The following is a 23,682-nucleotide window of genomic DNA, read 5'->3' on the forward strand; positions in this document are numbered from 1 at the left end:
GAGTGAGGGGATGAAAGTGGGAAGGGGGAAAAGTGGGAAGGGGGGGAAGTATGTTGCAATGTAATATTGCATTGTATTCCCTTTCCTTTTTTTATAGAATGGTAGAGCCTTTGGAATACTACAGGAAATTTCTGGTAGGTTATTTCTCATCTCTGGGAAACTTACTTTTGTGAGATTTATACTTTGTGAATTTTTGAGATAAATTGTTGTTGGAACTATGGAATGATCCTACAGTGAAGCTAACTGTACCTTTGTATCTTTGTACCTTTGAACTATGACGCGAAAACCTTTTATTTGATATCCTTATGCGTTTTAGAAAGAAAATTGTCGACCTGATGGAAGGGAGCTGGGAGAATTCAGAACAACAACTCTCAACATAGGTGAGAATTGAACAGTTAATCAAGTGCTTCCATTTGTAAAGTTCAGATTTAATAACTTTGCAACCCTTAATGACCACTTAAAGCAATTTCTCTAAAATGAAAATGTTTTAAAGTAATTTAGCATGGCAGTCTCTACTGTATTTACCACAGAGGAGAACATTGGACTTTTCTGGACTGTTTTGTTTGGAACTTTTCACAGCCAGCTCAGCTTTGCATTTCTGCTTGTCTCTTTCACTGCCTTTCCAAAGAATTAACTGCAGAGATTATGGCTTCGAGGACTGTCCAGTTGTCAGTGTCAATGTCTGCCATATCTCACCGATGACCTTGCAGAGATATGGACACCAAAAGGTCATGATCATGTAGCCAGCACTGCCTTTGAGTAAGTGGCAGTCATTTATCCAATGAGACCATAGGGCGTAAGGGTAATGAGTAAGTTCAAAGTTTCTGTAAGGCTTCGGTGCTTGTTGCTGTGGTTGTGGGTATGTTCGTCGAGCTGGAAAGTTGATTTGCAGACGTTTCGTCCCCTGTCTCGGGGACACATTCAGTGCATTGGAGCCTCCTGTGAAGCGCTGCTGTACTATGTCTTCAAGAATTTATTTGCTTCTGTTCCAGCTGCTTCCAGTTGCTGGTTCCAGTAGTTTATTGTAGTGACTGATCTATTGGGTCTAGGTCTAGGTGTTTGTTGATGGAGTCCGTGGATGAGTGCCATGCTTCTAGAAATCCTCTGGCTGTCTTATGTTTGGCTTGTCCTGTGATCATTGTGTTGTCCCAGTCAAATTTGTGGTCCTTATCATGTGCGTGTGGCTACTAGGGACAGCTGATCGTGACTTGTATTTTGGTGTTGTTAGTCAGGTTACTGTTGTTTTATGCACTCTTACTCAGTTTGGATAAAACCGTTGCAGCTTTTGCAATGCATGTGTTGATTTTAGCATCAAGAAACTGATGGCTAGTAATTATGGAACCTAATACTTGAAACTATTAACAACCTCTAAAATCACATTGTTAGTGTTGATAGTTTGGCAGTGTGACATTAACATGCACTTTAACATTTGACTTCCTGACCCTGATGGTCAAATTAAATTTGTTACTAGTGCAAGAAATTCTATCCTTTGCAACTGCAGATATTTCTCAGAATGGAATGTTAGCATTATCAACACAGAGCAATTCTATTGTTTGATGTGAACCTAATTCATTTTTGTCTTGGATCTCAGCCTGTTCTGATATATGAGTAGAGAACCTCAATACAGGATCTAAAGATAAATGAAAGCAGCAAAAAGAAAAATATGCAAAAGAATGTCAGTGTCGGCAAACAACTCTTTTTGAGCCCACTGCATCTCAGTGGGTAGCGATACTATTGCTCTGCTGTAACTTACCCATTATGTCATCATGGGATGAAGAGATCACATTGAACAACTTCAGGCATCCAACTTTCTCCAACAGCTTAAATAGGTCTCTCTTGTTGTCACGAATGTCTTGGTGAGATCGCTGAAGATAATATATCATTTTTTTTTGTTCAAGGTATTTTTCTTCGAGCTTCTTCAATACATTAATTCCAGTTCTGAAACTGATTGTGAAAATGTTTATGAACATATGAATGAGGAACAGAAGTACAGTAAACTATTCAATCCCCAAGCCTGTTCCAGTATTCAATAAAATTTGTGGCTGATCTGTTTGTTTTGAATTCCACATTTGCATCTTCCCTCAATACCCCTTGACTCCTTTGCCTAACAAGAATCTTCCCACCTCCACCTTTTGAGAGAGAGAATTCAGAATGAGGGAAAACTTTTTAATTTTGTCCCAAAAGAGCGACCCTTAATTTTTAAAAGAATGCTCCTTAATTCTGGCAAGAGAAAGCATCCTTTCCTCCTTCATCTTATCGAGACCATTCCTGATAGTATAGACATTAATCATGCCACCTCTCTTCTGAATTCTAGTGGGAATAAGCCCAGCCTGTCTAATCTATCCCTTATAAGATAATCTGTTCATTCCAGGTATTGATATGGTAAACCTCCTCTAAATCAACTCCAATGATTTTATATCCTTCCTTAAATAAGATGACCAAAACTGCACATTGTATTTGAACGTGGTCTCACCAATGCCTTGTATAACTGAAGCAAAATATCCTTACATTTATATAGAATTTCTCTCATAATAAAGGATAGGATTCCATTAGCTACCTTACTTGCTGTACCGGCTTAGGAACCTTTTGTGAACACCTTGATCTCCCGGCAGTTTGGAATTCTGCAGTTGTTCTATATTTTCATTTTTCCTGTTGAGTGAAGAATTTTCTTTACCTAGGAAAGATATACTGCCATTGAAAGATGTCCAGAGGAGGCTCACTGGTGAGCCGGAACAACGTTGTGTTAAGTATATAACAGATGTTGGCTATTAACAAGATTAGTATCTGGGAATTGGTTCTGGCAAGTCTGGGAGAGACTCTATAGTCCAGCAGATGACAGATTTTGAATGGCAATTGAGGCCTCTCAGAAAAGATAGTTAGTATAATAGGGCAAGACCAGAGTTGAAGTTGTTCTTTTGATCTGTGGTTTTTGAGCCATAGAATCATAGAGATGTATAGCATGGAAACCCTTCAGTCCAGCACACCCGGAGGAGAGAATTTCAGCTGATGACACCGCATGTTGTTGCCTAATCTCTGTCACCTGATTTTCGAAGTGCAAAGAGTAAAAAACTGAGTTAGAAATATTATTACCTGTACCTGAGTGAAGTGAAAAAGTGACCTTGATTGCTTGTTTTCCTGGAAATGTCAAGGAGTCCATGTCTCCACCTGTGAAACCATACATTTAAATCATCTGGCCAGTTTTGTTTGTTTCTTTTATTTATCCCTTTAACTTTATTTGTTTGACTGTTTGTTTGTCTTTTGTGTGAGTGGGAGCTGGAAACAAGTGCTTGGAATGGAGGGGAGGGAATGGCCTCTCAGCGGGAAGGAACAGCAGGAGCCAGATAGTGCTAGGATTGACTCTGTTGGACAGTAGGGAGTCTTGAGTGTAGGTGAGTGGTAGTATTAGAAGAGGCGCACAGATAGGCATTTCTATGGCTGTTAGTGAGACTCCAGGATTGTGTGTTGCCTCCCTGGTGCCAGGGTAAAAGATATCCTGTGCCTGTTCAGCGACCTATTTCAACTTCAGTCACGGCATATATTGGAGATGAAAATCGGGGATTAAATTTAAGGTTCATCCTTATACTTGACCTACTCTTTAATCCTACTTCAGGCTATCAGTTTAATCTCCTTCAGCCTTGGATTCTCCAATAACTTGATGTTATTCCAACTCTGACCTATCTCTTTGCCCTGCCACTGGGTGCTGTGCCTTCAACTACCTAATCTTTAAATTCTAGAATTACTTCTTTTCTTCTGCTCTCCTAAGTCCTTTCTTGAAATGTCTTTGACCAAGTGTTTAATCACCCTATCTAATGTTACTGTCCATTTTTAGTCTGACTACATTCCTTAAAGATTTCCTACATTAAAAGATCTTTATAAACACATATGTTGTATGTGTAGTGATGAGGACTCCAATAATTAGTAATTTATATCAGCTTAACTCGTTTATAAAAGTTAAATGATGCAGTAAAGCTAGGTATTAGTTTAGATCTTAGAAATGATTTTGAGAAGTGTGAACAGTTACAAGGAAGTTAATATTATGCGTGTGTATTTTTATCAATGCATTTACTAACTACTGACTAGTGAGACTAATAGAAATCTCTTAGATTCTATCTTTGTCATTAGAATCTCATTCTATAACAGTGTGACAAATAATGTAACTTATTTGATGTCCTCTAAAGTGGAGTCACCGCTAACTATTTGCTTGTATGTTTACTTGTTACAATTTTTTAAAAAAGGAATCTGTCTTGAAACAGGAAAAATAACCTGTTTAAAACTATGCTTTTCTGACTTCAGGTCTGATGTTACAGGTTCAATTACAACTGCAGATGGTTCTGCACTGGTAAAGCTGGGGAACACGACGGTTGTTTGTGGCATTAAAGTGGTGAGATATCAACATTCAGCTTTTTATCTTGTGTTTCTTGCAATTTTATTTTACTCAGTTTTTAAAATTCTTATGCAGCCATTATGTTGATTATTATCTAATAGCTAATAAATAGCTTTTGTTTCATAGGTTGAAGAAAACAGACTAAGATAACTTGGAGTATATGATTTATTATTTAGTCAGGTACCCTGCTGAGAAGTGACTTGATTGAACACATACACGATCCTGATAGGTCTTGACAGGATGGATGTTTCCTCACGTGGGAGAATTTAGAACCAGGGTCATTGTTTAAAGAAATGGGGTCACCCACTTAAGACAGGTGTAGACATGATGAGCCAAATGGTCAGATCTGTACCAGAATGATTCTGTGAAGACAGGGATGACGAAAAAAATTTTCTCTCAGGGTCGAGAGACTTAGGAACTCCCATCCTCAAAAGGTGGAAATCGAATCCTTGAACATTTTGAAGACACAGATAGCTGCATCCTCAGAAAGTATAAAAGGGAAATGTTTGAAACAAAAACAGAAATGGCTGGAGAAACTCAGCAGATAAGGCAGCATCTGTGCAGAGAAAGCAGAGTTAACATTTCAAGTCCAGTCACCCTTCAGAACTAGAGATGCCCCAGTATGTGCAGAGAGTGTGCATTACTTTTTGTGAGACCTTCCTGAGTGTGAAATAAATGCAATATTTGCATTATGCTGATTTGCATTTGAAACTAGTCATGTGTGACACTTTTTGAAATATTTGGGAGGAAACAATAACACTGTCCAGCTCCATAATAAAACTTAGTTTGGACAATCTCACCATCTGAGTTCCAAATGGACATGGGTATATTATTTTTGGATGATTTAGTCAATTTCTTTGAAGTGTGACCATATGATGTTTGCTGTAGGAAGTAGGGGAAATTGTATTGTAGCAGATAGCCTTCTGCACAGAGTTTTATCCTGTACTGGACTATATTCCAGGCTGAAAATATTGCAAACTCATCATTGGAAGACTTAAAGTATGCACCCTAACACCTTTTTAACAGTGGCTTCAGTTTTCTAATCATAGAATCTCTACATGTGGAAGCAGGCCATTCAACCCATCAAGTCCATACTGACCTTCCAAACAGCATCCCACCCCAGACCCAACCCCCTACCCTATCCCTTTAACCCTGTATTTCCCATGGCTAACACACCTAACCAACACTTCCCTGGACGCTATGGGACAATATAGCATGGCCAATCCACCTAGCTTGCACACATTTGCACTGTTGGAGGAAACTGGAACACCTGGAGGAAACCCTTGCAGACACAGGGAGAACATGCAAACTCCGCATAGACAGCTGCCCAAGGGTGGATTCAAACCTGGGTCCTTGGCACTGTGAACCATAGTGCCTCCCCAGTAATGTTGATCTTTGCAGACGTAATACTGTTTCACCAGTTAGCAAAGAGGCAAGAAAAGAGAAATGGAAAACAGCAAAAGGCTTTTGTAATTTTGGGATTCGGGAAGCTGAAATAGTCGTTAATGATGACTGAACACTAAACTACCTCTGATTTTATCAAATTTAAAATTGTTCCAATTAAAGAAATTTTATAATTAACATTGAAAATGTGCAGCATTATTCTATCTTACATTAAAAGTGCTTGGTATTCAGGCTTGTTTTAAGGCCAGTGGAAAAGTAGTGTGAATAAAATAATCAAATTACTTTTTACTTTACAGGAATTTGCAACGCCAACTGTAGATGCATCAAATAAAGGATATATAGGTGCGTTACTGACTGCTAAAATTAAAAAAAAATCACAATTCAGCCTGTAAAATTGCAGTAGTGTAATTGAGTTGGCACTTCATTTCAAATGTGGTGCTAATCTCCTGTTCTGAAATGGTTAAGGTTTTTATTGACTTGTTCATGGAATGTGAATGGCATTGGCAGGGACAACATTTATTGCCCAGCCTCAACTGCCTTGGAGAAAGTAATGGTGAACTTAGCTTGCCATTGCATGGCATGTATGGCACTTGTTACAGTAAGTCCCGTTTTAAATTTAATTCAGTTTATGTCGGGAGTTTCAGTTACACAGTTCTGTGGCTTGTTTGCTGTCAAGACCTTTTGTCCAATGTTTCTGCTTTCAGTGCCTTTTCACTAGCTCTGAAACGCACCCACTCTTTCCTGCTTCTGCCTTGTGTTCTTGCATGTAAAGTCTCCAGTGTCCGCCTCTGTCCAGACTCATTCTGGACTTGCATGAAAGCTCTGGCCTCCACCTATACAGATAGTTCTGCCTGCATTGGCTACCTTCTGCCAATAGATGGAGCCTAGTTAATTAGAATTATACTCACCGAACTAAGCTTTTGGCATACTACTTACGACTAATTATTCTGTTCTTTACAATTTATTTTCAGAGGAAAGTTCATATTTCACCTTGATGTTTTAAAGATGTTTCCTGTTGAGAAGCATCCTGACATACTTAACTGTTCAGTGTTTCATTTATATTTAATGATTTACTTATGACACTAGTTATTTCAGCTAGGAAATCATAGTATCACATACATGCAGGCCAACCTAGTCATTGCTTTTTTTTTCTGAACAAGAAATGTCTGAAGGAACTCAATTCCAGTTGTTATGTTGATTTCTATGGGAGCTTGTGATTGACTTCAACTTTCTTTCACTTCAAATTGCGATTTTCAAGAATGCAACCATAACTTCAAGTGAGGACTGAAATTTGTCCAGGTTCTTGGTGAATGTGGGCACACTGCTTCATTAAATAAGGAGTAATAAGTGGTATTGAATGAGTTGCAATCATCAGTAAACATTCCCACATCCAACCTTTGTGATGGAGGGCTTGTCACTGATGACACAGCTGAAAATGATTTGGCTTAAAACCACCACATTATCTTCCTTTTTGCTAGGTACTGTTCCAAGCAGTGGAGGGTTTTCCCTCAATTCCCAATAAGTTCAATTTAACGTTGATGCCACAACTCTAACAAATTCTACTATGATGTTGAGGGCAGTCACACCCCATTCATCTGATATTCAGCTCTTTTGCCCATATTATGTCTTGGTCCAAATGGAGTTCGAAAAGAGCATTTATGAGCAGGTCATTGGTGGGTTTGTTGCTTGTTAGCACAACAAGCTAACACTGCTTTTGTTAGCAGTGTTTTTGGTTTTAAGTAGACTGATAGAATTATAATTGGCTGAATCAGATTTGTCCTGCACTGTGTAGAAAAATATCTGTGCAATTTTGCACACTGTTAGATCAGTGTCAGGGTTGTAGCCGCCATGAAATTGATTTGTCAGGAGTTAATTGTGCACCTAGCCATTAGACTTTAGTGTCATAGTTAGAATATTGTTACATCCCATGTTGTGCCTAATTCACCTAGTCATTTCTTTATTAAATGGATTGAATCTCATTGGCTTATGACTGGCTTTTGTGATGCTGGGGACCTCGGAGACAGGCAGTCAGCACTTCTGGAGATTGGGTGCTTTAGCTGGTTGAGGGAAAGTGAGGACTGCAGATGCTGGAGATCAGAGTCGAGAGTGTGGTGCTGGAAAAGCACAGCAGGTCAGGCAGCATCTGAGGAGCAGCAGAATTGACGTTTCGGGCATAAGCTCTTCATCAGAGTTGTTCTTCCACCAGGCGTTGGTCTCCACAAGGATCCTTCCACATCTGACAGAAATTTACCTCTTACTCCACCAATGTCATCTACTGTATCCGTTGCACCTGATGTGGTCTCCTGTACATCAGGGAGAAAGGATGCCTCCTTGCAGATTGTTTCAGAGAACATCTCTGGGACACCCGCACCATCCAACCCCACCACTCTGTGGCTGAACACATCAACATTGACGGTATTAGGCAAGAACTTTCGAAAGCTGATTGGGGTCAGATGTTCGCAGGTAAAGGGACGGATGGAAAATGGGAAGCCTTCAGAAATGAGATCACGAGAATCCAGAAAAAGTATATTCCTGTTCGGGTGAAAGGAAAGGCTGGTAGGTATAGGGAATGCTGGATGATTGAAGGTTTGGTTCAGAAAAAGAAGGAAGCATATGTAAGGTATGGACAGGATAGATCGAGTTAATCCTTGGAGTATAAAGGAAGTAGGAGTATACTTAAGAGGGAAATTAGGGGGGCAAAAAGGGGACATGAGATAGCTTTGGCAAATAGAATTAAGGAGAATCCAAAGAGTTTTTACAAATACATTAAGGACATAAGGGTAACTAGGGAGAGAATAGGGCCCCTCAAAGATCAGCAATGTGGCCTTTGTGTGGAGCCACAGAAAATGGGGGAGATACTAAATGAGTATTTTGCATCAGTATTTACTGTGGAAAAGGATATGGAAGATATAGACTATAGGGAAATAGATGGTGACATCTTGCAAAATATCCCAGATTACAGAGGAGGAAATGCTGGATGTGTTGAAGTGAGTAAAGGTGGATAAATCCCCAGGACCTGATCAGGTGTACCCTAGAACTCTGTGGGAAGCTAGAGAAGTGATTGCTATGATCGATAGTCACAGGTGAGGTGCCAGAAGACTGGCGGTTGGCTAACGTGGTGCCACTGTTTAAGAAAGGTGGTAAGGAGAAGCCAGGGAACTATAGACCAGTGAGCCTGATGTCAGTGGTGGGCAAGTTGTTGGAGGGAATCCTGAGGGACAGGATGTACATGTATTTGGAAAGTCAAGGACTGATTAGGGATAGTCAACATGGCTTTGTGTGTAGGAAATCATGTCTCACAAACTTGATTGAGGTTTTTGAGGAAGTAACAAATGATTGTTGAGGACAGAGTGGTAGATGTGATCTATATGGACTTCAATAAGGCGTTCAACAAGGTTCCCCATGGGAGACTGATTAGCAAGGTTAGATCTCATGGAATACAGGGAGAACTAGCCACTTGGATACAGAACTGGCTCAAAGGTAGAAGACAGAGGGTGGTAGTGGAGGGTTTTTCAGACTGGAGGCCTGTGACCAGTGGAGTACCACAAGGATTGGTGCTGGGTCCTCTACTTTTCATCATTTACATAAATGATTTGGATGCGAGCATAAGAGGTACAGTTAGTAAGTTTGCAGATGACACCAAAATTGGAGGTGTAGTGGACAGCGAAGAGGATTACAACAGGATCTTGACCAGATGGGCCAATGGGCTGATAAGTAGCAGATGGAGTTTAATTCCGATAACTGCGAGGTGCTGCATTTTGGGAAAGCAAATCTTAGTTGGACTTATACATTTACTGGTAAGGTCCTAGGGAGTGTTACTGAACAAAGAGACCTTGGAATGCAGGTTCATAGCTCCTTGAAAGTGGAGTCGCAGGTAGATAGGATAGTGAAGAAGGCGTTTGGTATGCTTTCCTTTATTGGTCAGAATATTGAGTACGAGTTGGGATGTCATGTTGCGGCTAACAGGACATTGGTTAGGCCACTGTTGGAATATTGCATGCAATTCTGGTCTCCTTCCTATCGGAAAGATGTTGTGAAACTTGAAAGTGTTCGGAAAAGATTTACAAGGATGTTGCCAGGGTTAGAGGATTTGAGCTATAGGGAGAGGCTGAATAGGCTGGGGCTGTTTTCCCTGGAGCGTCGGAGGCTGAGGGGTGACCTTATAGAGGTTTACAAAATTATGAAGGGCAGGGATAGGATAAATAGGCAAAGTCTTTTCCCTGGTGTCAAGGAGTCCAGAACTAGAGGGCATAGGTTTAGGGTGAGAGGGGAAAGATATAAAAGAGACCTACGGGGCAGTTTTTTCACAGAGAGGGTGGTAGGTGTATGGAATGAGCTGCCAGAGAAAGTGGTGGAGGCTGCTAAAATTGCAACATTTCAGAGGCATTTGGATGGGTATATGAATAGGAAGGGTTTGGAGGGATATGGGCCGGGTGCTGGCAGGTGGGACCAGATTGGGTTGGGATATCTGGTTGGCATGGACAGGTTGGACCGAAGGGTCTGTTTCCATGCTGTACATCTCTATGACACTCCATCAAGGACATGCAGGTCCTGGACCTTCTTCATCGCCAAACTCTTACCGACCAACGCCTGGAGGAAGAACGCCTCATATTCTGCCTTGGGACCCAGCAACCACACGGGATCAATGTGGATTTCAACAGTTTCCTCGTTTCCCGTCCCCCCACATTATCTCAGTCCCAAGCCTTTTGGCTTGTCCATCACCTTTCCCATCTATCCGCTGCACCCTCCTCTCTGACCTATTACCCTCTCCCTCACCTTCATCTACCTGGTGCATTCTCATCCATCCTCTTTTCCTTCCCTTCCCCCAACTCCAGCCCTCCCATTTATCTCTCAGTCCCCTGGTCCACAAGCCTTGTTCCTGAAATGTAGATTCTCCTGCTCCTCAGATGCTGCCTGATCTGCTGCGCTTTTCCAGCACCATACTCTTGATTGCTTTAGCTGGTTGAATCATAACTAGCATAAAGGGTGATGTTTGTTGGATGCTGCTTGTATCAACCCCAGGACATCTCAGTAGAGTTTCCCAAGGTAGTGTCCAAGCCTAACTGTCTTAGTTGCCCTATCAATCAACAGCCTTCCATTAGGTTTTAGAAGTTGATGGTAATCAGTAACGTTAAAGTGGCTAGAAACAGTTGATTTGTAGCTTCTCACCTCAGTGACCACTTAGGTTCCTATTGTCCTCGACTGGATTTCTAACATGTTTAGAGTATTTGTCATCTTTTATACACTTAAAATCCTTTTCCAGTTAATTTTATATTCTGTTTGAAGCTGCAAGTAAGTGTTGCTTTGTTCATTAACACAAGTTGACTGACTTGAAACTTCCAGATATGAAACTCTAAATTACCATTTAGTCTTACTAGAAATTGTTGCAGAGCCTTCAAGTCCTACTAGATGCTCTCACATCCTTCTAATAGTTCAGACTGAAAATATCTCACATTTCAGCAACTTAATAGAATACAAGTCAGCTGGCACTACCTGTAGCACTGCATTAACTTCTGGTTAAATGAGTTAGGGAGTAGTAAAGAGATTTAACTATTCAAGTGTACAAAGTGCTTAAACTTATGTAGAATATAATCAAAAAGGCTGATGAAAACTTGGGGTCCTATTTCAACTGGGTCAGAATACAAAGTGAGAGAACGGTGCCTCAATTCATTGTACACATCTTGGGTCAGTTTTTGGGGAGGAAAGCTCTTGAAATGTAATTGGTAATGAAGGGATACTGTGAACAGTTTGAAGTATAAGAAAAGTAGCATAAACTTGATTTGCATTTCTTGGAGTTCAGAACATATCAAGTACTGATTTAGAGTAGAAATAGGTCATACAACACTTCAAATCTGTTCCACCATTCAGTAAGGTCATGGCTGATCTGTTTGTTCCAAATTCCACATTCCCATCTGTTTGCTGATAACCTTTGACCCCTTTCGAACAATGGAATCAATCAGCCTTTGCCTTAAAATATTCAGTAACCCCCACCTCCATCACTTCCTGAGGCGCTGTGTTCCAAAGTTGTACAGCCCTCTGGAAGAGCAAAATTCTCCTCATTTCCATCTTTAAAGAGTGACCCTATTTTTAAAAGTGTTCTGCAGTTCTGGGCCCATCCTCAAGAATGAACATAATTTCCATATCCACTTTTTCTGAATCATTCAAGATCTAATAAACTATACTCAAACCTCCCTTTGCTCTTCTAGACTTCAGTGAAAACAAGCCTAGCCTGTTTAACCGTTCCTTATGAACACCCTTTGTTCCAGATCTTAATCCAGTAAATGTGCTCTGAACCTCCTCCAATGCATTTACATTTTTACTCCAATAAGGAGATCAAAACTGAACGGTATTCAGGATGTGATCTCACCTATGCCTTGCATTACAGCATTATATCTTCAATTTTCTTGTAATAAAGGATAGCATCCCAGTATCCTCTTTGATTATGTGCTTAGCAGTATGCTAACTCTTTGTAATGTGCCTTAGAATGCCTAGATAGTTCTGCACCTTAGAAATCTGCAGACGTTTACCCTTTTGATTAATACTCTGCTTTTTTATTCTTCCTTCTAAAGTGAAGGTTCTGGTGGTCTAATCAAGGTATTAAAAATGATTTAATTTTGATAGGGGTCGATACAGAAAGACTATTTCTTTGGGTGGACACCTAGAGGAGAAGACCACAATCTTAAAATTGTAGCTAGGCCATTTAATAGTGATCCTTTTATGCACAAGGAAAGTGAAAATCTGGAAATCTCTTTCCCCATAAGGCTATGGATTTTGGATCAGTTGAAAGTTTTATGGCTGAGATATGTTGTGAGTAAGGGTAGCAAGGAAAAATGCAGTGAGGTGGCTAAATAAAGTTCAAATTCTGATCAACCGTGATCGTAATTCAATGGTAGAATGAGCTTGAAGGTGAATAGCTGACTTTTGTTTCTGTTTTCCTCTGCAAGTCCACATGGCAAAAATAACGAAAGAACCTTTTATTTTAAAACAGTGCCAAATGTAGATTTACCACCGTTATGTTCATCGAGGTTTCGACCTGGCCCTCCCAGCGAACAAGCACAAGCAGCGAGTCAATTTATTTATGATGTCATAGAAAAGTAAGAATCTCATTTGCATCAGTAACTGAACAAATTATTTTTGTCCTGTTGCATATTAAAATATTTTCAAAATAGAGCAGTGTGATAAATGTAACATTTATGAATTTTTTTTTTCTCAAAAATATAGTTCACAGATCATACAAAAGGAGGACCTCTGCATTGAAAAAGGGAAGGTAAGTAAAATTCAGTGGTAGAGTTTGATGCTAGCATTTTGAATTCTTTAAAGATGCTGCATAAATACAAGTTCTAGTTGCTATTAAGTACTTTGCTCACTAGTGCTCAGTTTTGGTTCTCTCAGGACCAATCACTTCATGACTTCAGTGCAGTCTTACTCCACAAAGACAAGTGGTAAATTGTAGAATGAAGTGACAGTGACTGCCATTGATCTTAAGGTAGCATTGACTGAGTATTAGGATGAAGGAACCCTGGTAAAATCTACACCAATGGGAAGCAGGAAAAACTGTTTACTGGTCGAAGTGACATCTAATACAAAGGGATATGAGTGTCGTTTGCTAATTATCTCGGCCGCATGACATTGCTGCAAAGATTTTTCAGGATGGCATCCTTGGCCCTTCAGCTTTTTCACCAATGAACTTTCCTCTATTGTTAGGTCCATAAGTTGGTTTGTTTGCTGATGATTACATTATATTTAACATTATCACAACTAACCATTAAATTCAAAACAAACTAGCAAACTGAACAAATGATGAAAATTTTATATTAGAGAATTGTGTTTAATATTTGAAATCAAGCTTGTGTGAGAAGTTAGCTGTCTGTTCTAAGAATGCAAAGACTGAGTAAGAGAGTTCCTGTGTTCAGTCTCTCATTACATGAGAGTGTCTGTTATTTCCCAGATCTGAACAATAGAATAGAGTGTTGTGGAGAGGTCATTTGAGAACTTGGGCTGACCTCTAGTCACCAGAGGTCTCCATGTGACAGACTGATTCTCAACCTGTATCTTTAGGCAGGACATCATTCCAGGTAAGGGGATTTGAAATGCAAGGTTTAGTTTCCTTTCGATCCTTTGCTTGTGCTGCTTTGACCCATGGATAAGAAGTTGTGTTTGTGCAGCTTGATGCACAGGTTGTCGCCATTCTGAATGATTAGTCACACTCTCCTCCCATCTATTAACATAAATGCTGTTGATTATTTTAGGGAACAGATTTGAAACAGTGAGTATTTTGAGATTGTTTGACTGAGCGTTTACATAGGCCAGAGAGCACAGCGGTGATAGGGCATTGGAACTTGCTGCAAGATTCAACATGGGAAGCAGAATTTTGGATGACCTCAAGTTGACAAAAGGTAGAATGTGGGAGACAGCTAGAAGTTCCTTGGAATAGTTGAGTCATAGAGATGTACAGCACACTTTCAGAAAGCTTTTGATATGGTCCTACATAAGAGATTAGCATGTAAAATTAAAGTGCATGGAATTGGGGGTACTGTACTGACATGGATAGACAACTAGTTGGCGGACAAGGAACAAATAATAGGAGCAAACAGATCTTTTTTTTCAGTGGCAGCCAGTGACTAATGGGATTCTATAGGGATCAGTGTTTGCACCTGAGCTATTCACTAAATATTGATGATATAGATGAGACAAAATGTTGTATCTCCAAGTTTGCAGAAGACAAAGCTAGGTGGGAGAGTGAATTCTGAGGAGGATGTAGAGATGCTTCAGTGAGATTTGGACGAGTTGAGTGTGGGCAAATGGATGGCTGATGAAGTATAATGTGGATATGTGTGAGATTATTCACTTTGGTAGTAAAAACAAGATGACAGATTGGGAAAGTGGGTGGTACGATGAGACCTAAGTATCGTTCTACATCAGTTGTTGAAAGTAAGCAAGCAGGTGTAGCAGGCGGTGAAGAAGGTGAATAATATGTTGTCCTTAATATAGCGAGAAGATTCTAGTAATGAGCAGGGATGCCTTGCCGCAGTTGTATAGGGCCTTGCTGAGACCATACCTGGAGTGTGCAACTTTGGTCACTTTATCTGAGAAGTGATATTCTCACTATTGAGGGGGTTAACAAAGGCTTATCAGACTGATTCCTGAGATTGCAGGACTATCATATGAAGAGAGACTGGATTGGTTAGGACTACATTCGCTGGGGTTTCGAAGAATTGGGGAGGTGGATCCCACAGAAACCTATAAAAATCGAACATAGCTAGACAAGGTAAACACAGGAGGGGTCTTCACCAGGACTGTGCAGTCCAGTACCAGGGGTCTCAGTCTAAGTACTGTTATGAACTAGGCCAGACCACTCAAAACATTCGTTAGCAGGCAGCCCAGACCATAAATTTGCAATTTGTTTCGATAAGCGTACATTAAAGATTACCCAGAGTAAGTTAGTGAGGTTGCCTCCACATTTAAAACAGACAAAAAGATTTACTCACAAAATTACACCATGAAACACAAAGAACAGAATAAAGAACCGTACAGAACTCAGTCTATCCAAACTAGACTTAATTCTGCTGTTCTGAATATAACAGTCCCAATAAGCAAACCCTCATAAAAAAACCACAAATGGAACACATGCTTACAGTTTGAGGTTAGTAGGGCAGAAAGAGAGAATTTGCTTCCCCGCAGCTCACTGCTGAACTCTCAACTAGTTCTGGACTGAACTAAACTGCTCAGCTAGAAAGTGGACCACTCCCCTTTCATTTATGCAGGTCACTTCTAAAACATGACCACTTTGGCCTGAAGTCTCATCTGTTCACATATAAGCAAAAGGCCTGTCAAAACCTTTTTCATCTCTGTATCAAACCAGTCTAATCGGAACCCGGTCTGGTTTATTACCCCCCTGAATAATATCAATGACAGAGTATCCTTGAGCCAAGGACAGCTTATAGAAAAAAAGGACTAGCTTTGTGTTTTATAAATTCTCAAGGATCGGGTTCGCAGGAGAGTAGTCTGACACAGACCAGGAGAAAAGAACTAAGAGACGTGTTTGCTAGAATATAAGTGTTTTATTCCCCGCAGCGTCGCCACAACCAGGTCTCGTACTTACAACGGGTCTGGTTTTATACTCACTCTACGTGTTACCGAACTGGGAGCCGTCAGTTCTCGTAGAGCGGTTGCCAACAACCCACGCTCGGCGGTTAAACGTAACCCGGATCAGACTCTACCGAACTGGGGACTTTCCCAGCTTATATACTCTTTCGAGATCTAAACATTCATGCGAACAACAGGGCAAGACTCTTTACGAGTTTCAGCTGGAACCAATTAAGCTTGCAACATCCTGTTTGATAGTGTCTGTTCCTTATCAAGGCTGGTAGCATAAACACCATAAGCAACACATTCCATTCCGGCAACATATTCATGCGAACAACAGGGCAAGACTAAGCAACACCTTCCATTCCGGTAACATATTCATGCGAACAACAGGGCAAGACTAAGCAACACCTTCCATTCCGGCAACATATTCATGCGAACAACAGGGCAAGACTAAGCAACACCTTCCATTCCGGCAACATATTCATGCGAACAACAGGGCAAGACTAAGCAACACCTTCCATTCCGGCAACATATTCATGCGAACAACAGGGCAAGACTAAGCAACACCTTCCATTCCGGCAACATATTCATGCGAACAACAGGGCAAGACTAAGCAACACCTTCCATTCCGGTAACATATTCATGCGAACAACAGGGCAAGACTAAGCAACACCTTCCATTCCGGTAACATATTCATGCGAACAACAGGGCAAGACTAAGCAACACCTTCCATTCCGGCAACATATTCATGCGAACAACAGGGCAAGACTAAGCAACACCTTCCATTCCGGTAACATATTCATGCGAACAACAGGGCAAGACTAAGCAACACCTTCCATTCCGGTAACATATTCATGCGAACAACAGGGCAAGACTAAGCAACACCTTCCATTCCAGTAACATATTCATGCGAACAACAGGGCAAGACTAAGCAACACATTCCATTCCGGTTACATACAGATAATAAGATCCACACATGTATTGGGACATAATTTTAACCCTTTCACCACATTCCACTGATTGGCCCAATACATGTGTTACATCATGCCCATATATATCTTTTCCAACAAGCGTCTACGTACACGCCAAATATACAAGCAAGTCAGGATATTACAGCATGTTACGATCACCAGGACTCCTACCAGGATCTATGAGGGTGGGAATAGGAACTTCCCCGCAGTGGAGGACATACCACTCAACATATCCCACCAATGATGAGCTGACTCTACTTCCACTACATGGGCAGCGTGTACTACCTCCTGTAAAGGTAGACACTGTAACCTTGGTGACATTGGTTTGATGCTTTCGTAATATCTGCTTAAGCTCCTCGGATCGGTCCAATGCTTGCTTAAACCGACCCAGGGAAATGTTCCAAGGATTCATCAGCACTTTCCACTGCACCTTGGTAAAGTGGTGAGCACTGCTATAATTGGTTATCAGATAGGTCTGATTCTGCCATTGCCACTGATAGACATTTGAGAGGCATCCCGAGAACGGTACTGTGGGAAGCGTAGGATGTGGGTTATTGGTAGCCACACAGAGCGTGTGTGGCCCAATCTGCCACATCATGTCCCTTGGAGTTTCAACAGTCCATTCGCACAGGGCCGTTCCCTTAGTCAAGCAAGGGTCCCGATATCTGTCCATCAGTAGGCAAGTTTTTCCCTGATCAGTCTGTTCACAAGCGGACAGATCATAGGTAATATTGGTATCTGGGCTAAACCACTGCTCCCTTGTCTTCAGAAAATAATATCCAGAAGATGTAATCACTGGTAATACATAATATCGACAGACCGTAACAGTGTGGGTTACATTCATGGTAACAAAGTATCCTCTACACATAGTTGCGTTACACCATGTTCTTTCTGGATGGGTTATCATCCACAATTTCTCAGATACATTCCATATTCCCCTCCAAGCTTGTACATTAGGGGATGTTACCGTGCGCAAGAATCGTTCTTTCTGCATCTGTGCATGCAACATGTTAATATGACAGGCAGTCCAATTTAATTGAGCTGTAATGTTTTCAAACAGTTGTTGAGTAGCGTTCCAAACATTCAGTTCCCATTGTAGGGATTGCATCAATATTTTAGCTGTTTCTTCTTGAGTCATCATCACAGAAGGCATCCATCTCCCGATGGTGTGCAGCCCTTGTGAAGTAGCCTGTCCTGTGTTGGATAATTTAGTACGGGTTATCTCAGAGTCAATAGCATTTGAGATACCCATGACAGTTCCTGCACCTCCCAGTAGAGTGTCATACCATGCACGCCGCCTCCTCTTATGTTGGCATTCTGGGATAGCCGGCAGCCGCACCTGCCAGTGAACATCAGTGTGCAGTACTGCCTGGGCCATCTGCTGACAAGTTGACATAATGGGAGCCAACTGTGTGCGGTGCGCGTCAGAGACGTTAGGGCGCACCAAGATCAGCCATAACATTCGAGTCCGGTTTTGAATAACTGTTCCATTGCTGATCCAGATGTCCTCATCTCCAGTCGTAATGTTCCATCGTGTCCCGTTTGAGCTTTCACATTCACGAGCGGTTATATTCCAATGACACATATTCACCGTTGCATTCAACATCAATGTACAGTTAGGGGTTATCAAAGTTACATTTCTCCCCTTATAACATCGTACACAAGTATACATTTGACAATCACTCGTGAGATCTAAAATTCCCCGATCTCGAGCCCACTGCAAGGTTCCTTGCACTCCCCAGTGTCCGGCCTTAAGGTGTGCCCATCTAGCCAAGTCCACTGAGGTGCCCCTTTGTACACTCATGGCTCGGACAATGCCGTCTACATATCGGTTATGTAAAGCTTCCGCATCATTTCAGGATGTATGAGCGTCTACATGGGTAATATATATATCTAGATGTCGAGCCTTCTCCCATATATCTTCCCATAATTGTTTACCCCATACCTCCCTATTCTGAATCATCCACTGATTGGCCTGCCAAGTTGGCATCCATTGGGTCATGCCATTAACCACTGACCAGGAGTCAGAAAACAAATAAACTCCCATGACCCCCGCTTGCATGACCACCATATGTACTGCTTTTAATTCTGCCCACTGACTACTTTTCCCCTCGCCTAATTCTTCTAGGGTAGTGCCTTGTTTTGGGTTAAAGGCAGCAGCCTTCCATCTATGCTGTCCCGCTTTCCATTGGGCTGACCCATCTACGAACCAAGCCGTGGCTTGTTCATCCGGGGTCAGTTCATCATATCGTTTTCCCATCTTAACGGGTGATTCCTTGTATTCAATCACCTCAAACCGTTTTTCCCCTTCCTCAGGGGCCTCCGCCACTTGCTCATGTAGGACTGACACTCCTTTCTGTCCAGTCCGCACTCTCTCCGACACATACCATTTCCATTTAATGATGCTGCTCTCTTGGGCAGTTCCTATTCGGTGGGTAGTGGGGTCACTGAGTACCCACGGGATGATAGGAATAGCTGTTCTCATGATCACTTCATGTCCAATAGTTAGAGCTTCAGTTTCCACCAAGCTCCAGTAACATGATAACAATTGTTTCTCAAAGGGGGTGTACCGTTCCCCTGCCGGGGATAATTTTCGGGACCAAAATCCCAATGGCTTACGGGTTCTTCCTTGTTTTTGCCATAAACTCCAATTGGCATAATCCCCTTGGGCTGAGACCTGCAATTCCACAGGTCCTGACTGTATCTTTCCCAAAGATACAGCTTGCTGTATGGCTTGTTTGGCCATCTCAAATGCAGTTTGATGGGCCTCCGTCCATTCAAATGCTGCCTTTTTCCTCGTAACTTGATACAAAGGTTTCAAAATTTGTCCTAAATGGGGAATATGCTGTCTCCAGAATCCAAATAGACCAATAAATTGCTGCACATCCTTCTGAGTATGAGGGACGGCAAAGGCCTGAATCTTATTCTTAGCTTTCTCAGTGATTTCTCTTTCACCTTTGTTCCACACAATCCCTAAGAATTTTACCGTTTGGGAGGGACCTTGGATTTTGGCCGGGTTGATCTCCCATCCATATCCCCGCATATGCTGAACCAGTCGGTCCAGCAGTTCCTGAACCTGTTTTTGGCTTGTTCCTTATATCATTATGTCATCAATATAGTGTGAAATCATCACCTCATCAGTGGTGAAGTCTTCTGTCAGCTCAGAAAATTCCGCAGGAGGCTGAGCCCGCGGTAATTCATGCATAATTGCCTCCCCCTGTTCATTCCGTATGGGATTCCCTTCCCCATCTAACATTACTTCCCGCTGCACCGGGAGGCGTCTCTGGACTTGTTTTCTCCCAACTACTGGTTTAGCCTGGAGTACGGGTGGGTCATCTTCATACTGATCATCTGAATCTCCCCAAATATTTCCGTCCCAGTGATCGATATCCCACCGATCCCCGTTATTTAACTGGGCTACAAACGCCCGTACTTGTACTGGGTCCGGGGTTCGAGGGACCTTCCTTTTCTCTTTCCGTTTCTTAGCAGACAGATACATAATAGTTCGTCCTGCTAGTTCAGTTAATGCTGTCAATTCAGCCTTTAACTTCATAATTTCCTGCCTCAACATAGAGGCATCTCCCGAACTGAGTCCCTGCTCATGTTTCAGGAGGGCTAATTCTGCTTCAGCTTTTTGGCGCTTGTCTGACTGTTGTCTACAAGCCGCCGCACATGCCCACATCCTCCGCTGTACCCCAGGCAAGGGGTTCTTCGGCAGGACTGAGATCTTCTCAAGGGTGGACAGCAGCGACACTGGGGTTCCTACGCCCTCAGCTTCCCAGTTTTCCGGTCGCCCCCCACCATTTGCCCACATCCTCCGCTGTACCCCAGGCAAGGGGTTCTTCGGCAGGACTGGGATCCTCTCAAGGGTAGACAGCAGCGACACTGGGGTTCCTACGCCCTCGGCTTCCCAGTTTTCCGGTCGCCCCCCACCATTCCTCAAACAAACTGCCACGTCATGCCATGGTCCCTGCCATCCCGGGACGGTTGGGACCTCCACAGTTTGTTCTTCTGGTTTCTTAGTCCTTTTCCCAAACATTGTTCTGTATCAAAATCTCTCCCCAATTGCGATTGATCCTGCCGACTACGCCAAAATGTTTTATAAATTCTCAAGGATCGGGTTCGCAGGAGAGTAGTCTGACACAGACCAGGAGAAAAGAACTAAGAGACGAGTTTGCTAGAATATAAGTGTTTTATTCCCCGCAGCGTCGCCACAACCAGGTCTCATACTTACAACGGGTCTGGTTTTATACTCACTCTACGTGTTACCGGAACTGGGAGCCGTCAGTTCTCGTAGAGCGGTTGCCAACAACCCACGCTCGGCGGTTAAACGTAACCCGGAGCAGACTCTACCGAACTGGGGACTTTCCCAGCTTATATACTCTTTCGAGATCTAAACATTCATGCGAACAACAGGGCAAGACTCTTTACGAGTTTCAGCTGGAACCAATTAAGCTTGCAACATCCTGTTTGAGAGTGTCTGTTCCTTATCAAGGCTGGTAGCATAAACACCATAAGCAACACATTCCATTCCGGCAACATATTCATGCGAACAACAGGGCAAGACTAAGCAACACCTTCCATTCCGGTAACATATTCATGCGAACAACAGGGCAAGACTAAGCAACACATTCCATTCCGGTTACATACAGATAATAAGATCCACACACGTATTGGGACATAATTTTAACCCTTTCACCACACTTTGTGACAGTACATGAGGTAGGCCTTTTAGGAATGAGATGATAGAAAATTTCTTTACCCAGAGTGATCAACCAATGGAATTCTTTACTCTTGAAAGCAGTGGAGGCTAAACATTGAATGTTTTCAAGAAAGTGTCAGATATAGTTCTTAAGGCTAATGCTGTCAAAAGTTATAGGGAGAAAGCGGGAACAGGGTACTGAGTGAGATGATCAGTCATCAGTTAGATGAGCAAAACAGGCTCAAAGGTCTCAATGACCTACTTTTGTTTTAAGTTTCTGTAAATCTATTATCAATGTTGATGGGAATGATGATTTTTGCAGCTAATGAACTGTGACTGGCAAAGCCAGGTGATACTACAGAGCTGGAAACATACAGACCCTATGATAATGAGGGCAGAAAATTATCTCCGGATCAAACGTGAAACTGAGCTTATGAAGGAACTGGCTTAAGTTTGGATCGTCTGCAGGGAGAGGGATGGAGTTGGTAGTTAGGGAATGGCATTTGAAATGAGAACTAAAATCAATGGCTTCAATCTTATAGATATTTGCTTGGAGGAAATTTCAGCTCATTCCACTCTGGATGTCAGATACATATTGATAGTGGAAAGATTATGGGTAGAGCTGGGTATCATCACATGTGAACACTAATGCGGTACTTTTGGATGATGTCACGAAGGAGCAGCATTGGATGACAAATAAGAGGGGCCAAGAATACATCCGTGCAGGATACCAAAGTTAATGAGTGGAGGTTAGTTGCGCATGCTTCAACCAAGGTTCCTCCATGGGGTATGTTTGTACCTTATGAGTGTCCCACTGAAGTGAATGTTGTTCACGTGAGCTTAATGACTTTCAGTGGGATATTTAGGTGTATTTCATAATTTACTCTTTTTTTTTAGATTAGATTCCCTACAGTATGAAAACAGCTCAACAAGTCCACACTGATTCTTCAGCCCATAGGGGTTTGTAAGAATAGTACCATGAAACCTGGCTGTTTTTTTATACGTCACCAAGTATACTGAGAGAAATTGTAGCACTCTTAGCAATATGTGGTTGCGTCTGTATCTGTGGATTGGATACTTTGTGTGCATCTTAATTATACTGCAGCAATAGAGGTTATTTTGGTTCAGCAACACATTATAAATCTGAGTATTGATGTATCTGTATTTTTTTCTTTCAGCTTGCTTGGGTTGTATATTGTGACATGGTGTGCTTAGATTATGATGGAAACTTATTGGATGCCTGTATCATAGCACTGCTAGCAGCACTGAAAAATGGTGAGGATGCCAATGTTCTTAAAATAAAACACATGTTTATTTAATCTTTCCCTGTAAATCAGTTGCCTCCACTCAGCAGCCTAGCCAGATTTGAAAATTCAGCAAGCGGAGACCCTGACTTAAATTCTTTCACATCACTACCTCACCGTGGAACTCGTGAAATGGATTCAATATGCAATGTTAATGTTTAATCATTGCAGAATTTAAATTTTAAGAAGTTTCCACATGAAATATTTGTATTAAACTGGTGTTTATTTTGGATAAGGTAAAGTTACTATAGGGCTGTTCTCTCATTAGAGAGAGACAACTAGTGATGGTTTAACGTAAGGGTCAGCATGCCTCAGGCAAGAAAGGTGGTTGGCAAAGTGGGACCCTTTATAGTGACTTCAGCCAATATGGGAATTGAACCCGAACTGTTGGAGGCTCTGCATCACAAACCAGCTGTCCAACCAAATGAACTAACCAGTTGTGTATGGCAATAAATCAGAAGTGAGGCATTTGAAAATAAGTATATTATATTTCAGTGTGCTTTTTTTCCCTTTTTCTTTGGGTGTTACTTCTTCTTTGCCACTTCTCGATGCTTACCATTTTATTATTTATGCTGTGGTGCAAACTGCACTTAGCTGAAGTTTTGTCTGTTGCTGTTTCGTGCAGTTCATTCATTAACTTGTCAGTGAGAGGAGTTTTAATTGTTATTAGTAAAGGTCTGGAGCTTTATATGACAAACTTAGAGTATTAGTTTCCATTCTCTTAAGATAAATATTAAAGCAGTTGGGCATTAAGCATTTTATTTAGCTGGGTGTGTAAGGAAAGAAACAGGTTTGTGGGATGATTAGGTGTTTGTGCAGCAACATTTT

The 23,682-nt window shown here is 41.7% G+C and overlaps 1 protein-coding gene and 1 pseudogene across 3 annotated transcripts in view; one reads left to right on the plus strand and one right to left on the minus strand.

Moving 5' to 3' along the window:
* Window positions 1-23,682, plus strand: part of exosc8 (exosome component 8) — a 41,996-nt gene that overhangs the window by 12,788 nt on the left and 5,526 nt on the right. For all 3 annotated transcript variants that reach the window (XM_087988290.1, XM_087988291.1, XM_087988289.1), the window contains 7 exons: window positions 98-134; window positions 317-380; window positions 4,308-4,381; window positions 6,085-6,130; window positions 12,777-12,882; window positions 13,010-13,055; window positions 22,729-22,825. In XM_087988290.1, coding sequence (XP_087844416.1) covers window positions 98-134; window positions 317-380; window positions 4,308-4,381; window positions 6,085-6,130; window positions 12,777-12,882; window positions 13,010-13,055; window positions 22,729-22,825 — 470 coding nt within the window. The remainder of the gene's footprint in view (window positions 1-97; window positions 135-316; window positions 381-4,307; window positions 4,382-6,084; window positions 6,131-12,776; window positions 12,883-13,009; window positions 13,056-22,728; window positions 22,826-23,682) is intronic.
* On the minus strand, window positions 16,700-21,052 carry LOC148149831 (uncharacterized; annotated as a pseudogene).

The sequence above is a fragment of the Chiloscyllium plagiosum genome, unplaced genomic scaffold (assembly GCF_037043375.1).
Source record: "Chiloscyllium plagiosum isolate Xiang-an unplaced genomic scaffold, Cpla_swu_hap1 HiC_scaffold_6, whole genome shotgun sequence".
In the NCBI taxonomy this organism is placed as follows: domain Eukaryota; kingdom Metazoa; phylum Chordata; class Chondrichthyes; order Orectolobiformes; family Hemiscylliidae; genus Chiloscyllium; species Chiloscyllium plagiosum.